The sequence below is a fragment of the Phacochoerus africanus genome, chromosome 9, assembly GCF_016906955.1.
Source record: "Phacochoerus africanus isolate WHEZ1 chromosome 9, ROS_Pafr_v1, whole genome shotgun sequence".
NCBI lineage: Eukaryota > Metazoa > Chordata > Mammalia > Artiodactyla > Suidae > Phacochoerus > Phacochoerus africanus.
Genome location: NC_062552.1, coordinates 59,263,857 through 59,272,981, shown reverse-complemented (window position 1 = coordinate 59,272,981; position 9,125 = coordinate 59,263,857). Strand labels below are relative to the sequence as shown.

The window sequence follows — 9,125 nt, the reverse complement described above, 5'->3', positions numbered from 1 at the left end:
CACTGATCCATCCATACCATTGTTTCTCACCTATAAGACTGAAAAGCCTTCTCACCGCCCTTTACACATCCATGCAGGCAGGTCCATGTCTAATTCAGTCTTTACATAATACCAAATTGATCCTCAAAACATATTAATGTTACTGAGTTGGTCCTACTCTTTTTTTTTAAATCTTGCTATAATAACTTCTAATAGTTGTACTTCATTGTAAAGATATCCAGTAATTTAACCAGTCCCCTCCAGACACATTTTAAATTTCCCACTATTATATTCTACGGAGTTCCCTGGTGGCTCAGTGGGTTAAGGATCTGGTGTTGTCACTGCTGTGGCTTAGGTTACGTAGCATGGGTTTGATCCCTGGCCTCAGCAACAGTGGATCCTTAACCCACTGTGCCCGGCTGGGGGTCGAATCCTTGGTGCCAAAGAGACTATATATATATCTCTATCTCTCTCTATGTGTGTATATATATATATAGTTTCTTTCATGTATATGTGTGTGTATCTATCATATGAAGTTTCCTGGGCTAGATGCTGAATCGGGGCTGTAGCCACCAGCCTACACAACAACCATAGCAATGTGAAATCCGAGCCGTGTCTGTGACCTACACCAAAGCTCACGGCAATGCTGGGTCCTTAACCCACTGGACGAGGGCAGGGATAGAACCTGCGTCCTCGATGCTAGTCAGATTTGTTTCCACTGAGTCACAACGGGAACTTCCCGCCTAGCCATTTTTAAGTACACAACTCACTGGCACTAATTACATTCACAATATTGTGCAACCACCACCATCTATTTCCAAATTTTTTCCATTGCCCCGAATACAAACTCTGTAACCACTAAGCAATAATTCCTCTTTTTTTTGTCTCTTGTCTTTTTTTTTAGGGTCGCACCTGTGGCATATGGAGGTTCCCAGGCTAGGGGTCTAATTGAAGTTGTAGCCGCTGTCCTACGCTACAGCCACAGCAATGCTGGATCCAAGCCGAGTCTGCAACCTACACCACAGCTCACGGCAACAATGGATCCTTAACCCACTGAGCGAGGCCAGGAATTGAACCCACAACCTCATGGTTCCTAGTCGGATTTGTTTCTGCCGTGCCACCATGGGAACTCCTCATTCTTTCTTTTTTTTTTCCCCCTTTTTAGGGCCTCACCTAAGGCATGTGGAGGTTACCAGCCAGGGGTTGAACTGGAGCTGCAGCTGCCGGCCTACACCAAAGCCACAGCTACACCAGATTCGAGCTGCGACCTATTCCACAGCTTGTAGCAATGCTGGATCCTTAACCCACTGAGCGAGGCCAGGAATTGAACCCACAACCTCATGGTTCCTAGTCGGATTTGTTTCTGCCGTGCCACCATGGGAACTCCTCATTCTTTCTTTTTTTTTTCCCCCTTTTTAGGGCCTCACCTAAGGCATGTGGAGGTTACCAGCCAGGGGTTGAACTGGAGCTGCAGCTGCCGGCCTACACCAAAGCCACAGCTACACCAGATTCGAGCTGCGACCTATTCCACAGCTTGTAGCAATGCTGGATCCTTAACCCACTGAGAGAGGCCAGGGATCAAACCTACATCCTCATGGATACTATCTGGGTTCTTAACCTGCTGAGCCACAACGGGAACTCCTGTTTTAATATAATACTGTGTGTTAATCCCAAACTTCGAATTTGCCCCCTCTTGGTAATCATACATTTGTTTTCTATGTCTTGAGTCTATTTTGTTTTGCAAATAAGTTCATTTTTATCATCTTTTCGATTCCCCATATAAGTAATATCATGCACTGTTTGTCTGATTTACTTAATATGAAAATCTCTTGCATGAGTGAGGTCGTTTCCCTACTCCCGCTTCCAGGGAGGGGGCTGGATTAGATCAGGGCCTCTAGCTTCATATTCCTCCACTGTCGTCAGGCTAGGTTCCCTGATTCCCAATCCATCCATGGCTTCTCTATAAAACCCACCCCAATTGAGAATTAGAATTCACCTTTGTCTAAACTAAAGGCTGGGCAGGGAGTGATGCTGGGATGTGATGGGCAGAGGTGGTCCAGGTTCTGCTCTGGGCAGGCAGCCCTGGGACCTCTGGAGGGCCCCACTCCTAAGACTATCTAAGTTTCCAGGAACCTCCTGGGCCACTTCTAACCACTAGATGGCCAAGCTACAGGGTGATTATTTCCTTAGGCAAGCAAACACTTCAGCCCTCTAATGCGGTATTTCCTGGACTTGGAATGTCAACAGGAAGCCCTGTGGGGAAGGCCTCTGCCAAAACACTCATTCCGAGGGATTGGTAAACTGACAAATTTGTCCAGCCTTGTACAACATCCTGCAACCTCCACACGCAGGCCCTACGGCTGGCCTCAGCCATAGGCAGATCGCTGCTGTCACTATTCCTCTTCTCTGGGTTCCTGAACCAAGGAGACCTATAGATGTGACCCTATGTGAGAAAACAAGAAAAAATGTACACTTTAACGGTAGTTAAGCCATTTATTGGCATTATGAGAGCATTCCCTTAAACAAGAAAAAAGACTCAGAACACTAAAATATCACCCATTTTATGAAAACTTGAGACCAAACTCTCCAACATCTGTACACAGCTTAAACAAGAAGAGGAGTAAGAATTCGAGTTAAGTAAGTTAAACCAAACTGTCCTACAAGAAGATGAAAGGGAATGTAGGGGTGCCCCCCCCCCCGCAAAGTCCTTTCTTTCACACTACGATGTTTCAGGTACCAAAATCTAACAACTCCCCAGTGAAGCACAAAACCGCTTCTCATGGTCTCTAAAGGCAGTCATTTAATTCTAAATCGTCCAAAGGCTGAGAAAAATTCGTGGAAAACGGGCGTACCCTTTGGCTCCGCGCGTGGCTTGTAGCTGAGGAGCCAAGTTCTTAATAACCGACGACTAGCTGACACTTCTGGGAGAGCGTCCTCACAGAATCTCAGGCATCAGGTCTCGGCTTCTCCATCTATAAAATGCAGTCCTAGGGAGGGAAGACCCGCTAGGCTTCCAGATCGAAGTCGTCACGCTCCTCATTGTACTCCAGCACGTGCCGCTTGATCTTGGACGAGTCAACCCAGGTAACAAAGTCCTCCATGCTGCGCGTGACAAGGAAGGCGGGATCCGTGACCACGTCGGGGCCCACGCGCACGTGGCCCTGCTCTACGAAAGTCACGGCGGCCTGGAGGTGTTGAGCCATGCGCAGCTTAAGGAGCACCGTGGGCAGGCGGCGGCGGCAAAAGGACGAGGCAGTGACGAAATCGCATAGTTCCAGCGACCCGCGCGTGGGCACTAGGCCGAGAGCATAGAGCTTGTCCAGCAGCGCTGCCGAAGCGCGCACGCGAAAAGGGTCCCGCTCCGGCAAGTCCCGCAGGCGCCGCGCCAGTTCGCGTACAGCACGACTCAGTTGGTTGTAGCGCGTGTAGTCCTCCCGCCGCTGCAGCCGATAACGCCGCAACACGCGAAGCTCGTGCAGGTTATGGTCGGTGACCTCCCAGTTCAGGAAGTCCACCTGCTTCAGCAGCTTTTGCTCGTGGAACTTAAGCTTCCGCACCATGATGGCGGCCCCGATACCGCTGGACCAGAGGCTCAGAGCGTGTTCCGGAACCCGAGCGACTTCCGCCCCCGCATGCCAAGCCGGGGCCACCCTGGGAACTCTGAGCCAATGAAAGAAAGGCTCGGTGCCACGCCCCCTATTTCCATTGGTCAAAGTGGAGCCACGGCCCTGAGTCCGTATCTCGCGTTTTTCTCCGCGTTCTCCAAGAGAAGCCGGGCAGAACTGCTGACGGAGGCAGGGGGCGGTCCCGAGGCAAGGCTGAGTGGTTTTAAGTGGAAATGATTTACCACCTGGTGCTGTGATAGTTTCCTCTCTTTAAGACTTTTGCCATTCAAGGGATCTCAAAGTCTCTCCCACAAGAGCAAAAGAGACCAGTTCCGGGAAAGACGGAAGACTGCCGCTCTAGTTTGATCTACTGTGCTAATTGATCGTTGTGTGTGTGGCGGGGTCCTCCCACCTTGGTGGGGGGTGCTTCCTGGAGCAGGCCAGGGCTGACCCGGTATCTCCACCGCCCACGAACCCCAGGTTAATCACCAAGTGGGCGGAGCAGTTTCTTTCTGCCAAGTGGGGCTGGAATCCACCTAACCTATGAAATACTGATTCCCAGGTTGCTTCCTACATGGACTGAATCGGATCGACACAGGAGTCACCTAGAAATCTGTATTTTTATTATTTTTTTGTCTTTTTGCCTTTTCTAGAGCTGCTCCCGCGGCATATGGAGGTTCCCAGGCTAGGGGTCTAATCAGAGCTGTAGCCACCGGCCTAGGTCAAAGCCACAGCAACGCAGGATCTGAGGCTGCGTCTCCGGATCCTTAACCCATTGAGCAAGGCCAGGGATCGAACCGCAACCTCATGGTTCCTAGTCGGATTCCTTAACCAAGGCGCCACTACGGAAACTCCCAAAATCTGTATTGTTAACAAGAATGACAGGTGATTCATAAAACCCAGTAAGTTTGAAAAGCTTGGATAGTAAGTACAAGTCCTGACCCTTTAATCTGGGCTCAAGCGAAATAGCTTGTCAGGGTGGATTTCTGGTCCCAAGTATTTAGTTAACAGGTTTAGCACATTTTCGGCTGGCAATATCTGTTTTATCTCAGTATAGCGTTAAAATAAAATTTAAAAAATCTTAGTGTAGTGCTACAGGACTAACCTCTTTATTTGCTCAAGACTTTGACGCCACCTAGCTTCTTCGCTGATCAAAATGGGTTTTTTATGCTTTTTTTTTTTTTTTTTTTCCCACTGTACAGCTGTACAGCAAGGGGGTCAGGTTATCCTTACATGTATACATTACAATTACATTTTTCCCCCAGCCTATTTTTTTAAATAAAGTATTTGACATATGGAAAATACTATATGTAACATATGTAAGATACAAAGTATAATGAGTACTTAGGGACCCACAGCCAGTATAAGGGTCACTAGGACCACCTCATCTACCTATTCCAGCCACTCTCCCGGCCAGAGGTAAAGGTAGCTACTCTCCTGAATTTAGTGTTTATTTTTACCCTTCATTTAAAAAGAAAAATAGGGGAGTTCCTGTCTTGGCGCAGTGGTTAACGAATCCAACTAGGAACCATGAGGTTGCGGGTTCAATCCCTGCCCTTGCTCAGTGGGTTAAGGATCTGGCGTTGCCGAGAGCTGTGGTGTAGGTTGCAGACGCGGCTCAGATCCCTCGTTGCTGTGGCTCTGGTGTAGGACAGTGGCTACAGCTCCGATTCGACCCCTAGCCTGGGAACCTCCATATGCCTCTGGAGCGGCCCAAAGAAATAGCAAAAAGACAAAAAAGTAAATAAATAAATAAAAAGAAAACGAAAAATAGTTTTATTATTGTAAATGCATCCCTGAAAACCTTCTCACTCAGAGTGTAGCCTGAGGATCAGCAGAGATCTATTGGAAATGCAGAATTTCAGGCCCCATTCCTGACCTACAGAATCAGAATCTATTTTTAATCAGATATCAAGGTAATTTGTACACATACTGACATTTGAGAAGTGTTGATTAGAAGACATGGCATCATGTGGAGTTTATTATACATGGCTGCAGTTGCTTTTTTTTTTAACTGCTATGTAATATTCTATTGTTTGGTTTTATCCAATTTATTAATCCATTTCCTGTTGGATTTTTTTTTGGAGGGGCTATTTTTAGCAGTGCTGCCATTCACATTCTTTTAGATTTCTCCTTGCACATATGCAGTAGCTTCTTCTATACATCTTCAAATTGAATTGCTGAGTTGTAAAGTGCATGTTCAGCTTTACTAGATATTGCCAAATTGTTTTCCAAAGTGGCTGTACCACTTTATATTGCTTTGACAGTGCATGAGACTTCCCTTTGCTCCCCATTCTTTTCAACGCTTGGTGTTAGATTTTTTTAAATGTTTGCCAATTTGGTGAGTGTGTGATGGTATTTCATTGTGACTTTAATTTGCATTTCCTGGTAAATAAAGATTTCATATGTGTTTCCTCCTCTATGGAATGCTTCTCCCTGTCTTTTGTCTATTTTTCTATTGGATTGTGGGGCAAGTAAAAAATGGTCCCTCCAACAGAACATTGTAAATCATCTATAATAGAAAAAATAAAAATCTTAAAAAAAAAAAGAGAAAAGAAAATGGCCCCCCAAAGGTGTCTACCCAGAACCCGTGAATACTACCTTACATGACAAAAGGGATTTTGCAGATGTGATTAAATTAAAGATCTTGAGATGGTAACATTGTCCTGGATTAACTGGGTAAGTGGGTGAGTCTCATGTAATCACAAATGTCCTTAAAAGTGACAGTGGAGGAGTTCCTGTCGTGGCTCAGTGGTTAACGGATCTGACTGGGAACCATGAGGTTTCTGGTTTGATCCCTGGCCTTGCTCAGTGGGTTAAGGATGCGGCGTTGCTGTGGCTGTAGCATAGGCCGGTGGCTACAGCTCTGATTAAACCCCTAGCCTGGGAACCTCCATATGCGGTGGGAGTGGCCCTACAAAAAGCAAAAAGACAAAAAAAAATGTGACAGCGGAGTTCTCTTATAACTCTTGGTTAACTTCCTTGTCCCCAGACAATAAACATAATAAGTAAATTATATCTGTTAGCAGGTGATGAGTGTCAGGAAACAAAACTGGGCAGGATATAGGAGAGCTTGGGGTGAGGATGGGCTGTAACTTTAAACAGGGCATGTCAGGGTAGGTCTTACCGAGAAGGTGATATTTCATAGGGGGTTAGCCATGTGGCTATCCAGGGGAAGAGTATTTCAGAAAGAGGAAACAGTGCAAATGCCTTAAGATAGGAATATGCCTGGCATATTAGAATTGGAGAAACAAAGCCATCTTGGCTGGAACAGCGTAGGCTAGGAGGGGAGAAAAGGGGGCTCAGATAACAGAGGCTCATAAGCCCTTGTAAAGACTTTGTTTTTTTAGGTTGAGTGAGATGAGGACACTGAGGGTTTTGAGAAGAGAACTGACCTCTAACTTATGCTTTAAAAGGATCACTCTGACTAATATGTTGAAAACAGACTGTCAGGAGGCAGGGTAGAAACAGAGGCAATTGGAAAGCTTGTGATGCAGGCAAGAAAGGTGGTACTAGTTGGGACTAGGAAAGAGATGCCAGAGTTTTGTCATGGCTCAGTGGTTAATGAACCCGACTAGTATCCATGAGGACATGGGTTTGATCCCTGGCCTCGCTCAGTGGGCTAGGGATACAGCGTTGCTGTGAGCTGTGATTTAAGTCACAGATGTGGCTCGGGTCCCACGTTGCTGTGGCTGTGGTGTAGGCGGCAGCTACAGCTCTGATTTGACCCCTAGCCTGGGAACTTCCATATGTCACAGGCGCAGCCCTAAAAAGCAAAAAAAAAAAAAAAAAAAAAAAAAGGAAAGAAAAAGAAAGAGATGCCAATGAGAGAGGAGTCCCAGGATAAGTACAATAGTCAAAGGATGGCTCCAGTTTTGCACCTGAACAAATGGAAGAAAGTACTCATCATCTGATAATGAGAAGGCCACCAAGTAGAACAGATTTGGGGGACAAAATTAGAAATTCAATTTTTGGAGTTCCCTGATGGCTCAGCAGATTAAGGATCCAGTGTTGTCATTGCTGTGGTGAGGGTTACTTCTGTGGCGAGGGTTCAATCCCTGGAACTTTGAGATGCTGTGGGCACAGCCAAAAAAAAAAAAAAAAGAAATTCAATTTTGGACATGTTAGGTTGGAGATGTCTATGAGACATCCAAAGGGAGTTGTCAAAGAAAAAGATATGTGGGTCTAATATTTTAGAGAAAGGCCTGAGCTGGAGACTTAAAATTTTGGGTATTATTGACAGAAAGATGGTGTTTGAAGCCATGAGCCTGGGTGAGATTGTTAAAGGAGTGAATATGGATAGAAAACAAGAGGACCATTCTACTAGTGTTAAGGATTATTGGTGAGAAGACAATGAACCAATGCAGTAGAAGGAAAACCAAGAGAGAATGGTCTTCCCAGTACAAGTCCAGAAAGGGTGTCCTGGGGGAAGGAGTCTGGTCAGATGACACTGAGAAGCTGAGTAAGAGGAGGACTGAGAATAACAACCTATGACTGTTTTTTGTTGTTCTTGTTGTTTTGTTTTGTTTTGTTTTTTTTCCACACTCTGGGCATATGTGAATTCCAGGCCAAGGATTGAATTCGAACCACAGCTGTGACAACGCAGGATTCTTAACCCTTAACCTGCTACGCCACAGTAGGAACTCCTAGGTCACCAATGACCTTGATAAGAATAGTTTCAGTAGTGTGAGGGCGAAAGAATGGCTAGAGGGGATTAAGAAGAGAAAGAGAGGAAAGATAGTGCAGGCAGCTAGTATAGAAGATGGCTATTTTGAGGAATTTGGTGCAAAGGTAAGCAGAGAAGTGGCGAAGTAGCCGGTGGAGAAAATCTAAAGATGTAAGTGATGGAGTTCCCGTCGTGGCTCAGTGGTTAACGAATCCGACTAGGAACCATGAGGTTGCGGGTTCGATCCCTGGCCTCACTCAGTGGGTTAAGGATCCGGCTTTGCTGTGAGCTGTGGTGTAGGTTGCAGACGTGGCTCGGATCCCGTGTTGCTGTGGCTCTGGCGTAGGCTGGCGGCTACAGCTCCGATTCGACCCCTAGCCAGGGAACCTCCATATGCTGTGGGAGCGGCCCAAAAAATGGCAGAAAGACAAAAAAAAAAAAAAGTCAAATAAATAAATAAAATTACTTAAAAAAAAAATGTGGGTTGACTCTTCTTGCAACACCCACAGCTTGTTGGTTGTCATTCCAGTCATTCTACCTCCATAAAATCTCAAATTTACTTCTCCTCCGGTCATTACCCCTGCCCTATCTCAGGCACTTTTCATCTCTTATCTGCATTACTATAGTCATAGACCGGTGTGTCCGCCATGCTGCCGCCAGCAGTCAGCCTGGGAACCACTGGCCCCACTATTCTCCCTTGCTGATTCCTTTCCTAAAGGAGGAGATGTCTGGGGGATAGATGTTATTTCCTGTGCCTGAATCAGAATCCCAGCAGCAAAGAAAGAACACACTCCAATTAGAATAATGTGAGGAGAATTTATTAATAAAGGAAATTCGCCCCAAAGGAATGGACAGGGTGTAGGGAAACCATAAAG

At 46.0% G+C, this 9,125-nt stretch overlaps 1 protein-coding gene across 1 annotated transcript; it reads right to left on the bottom strand.

Moving 5' to 3' along the window:
* Window positions 1-2,458: 2,458 nt before the first annotated feature.
* Window positions 2,459-3,606, bottom strand: IMP3 (IMP U3 small nucleolar ribonucleoprotein 3). Its single transcript, XM_047797010.1, has one exon. The coding sequence runs from the start codon at window positions 3,537-3,539 to the stop codon at window positions 2,985-2,987; it is 555 nt and encodes a 184-aa protein (XP_047652966.1). The 5' UTR covers window positions 3,540-3,606; the 3' UTR covers window positions 2,459-2,984.
* Between the last annotated feature and the right edge of the window lie 5,519 nt (window positions 3,607-9,125).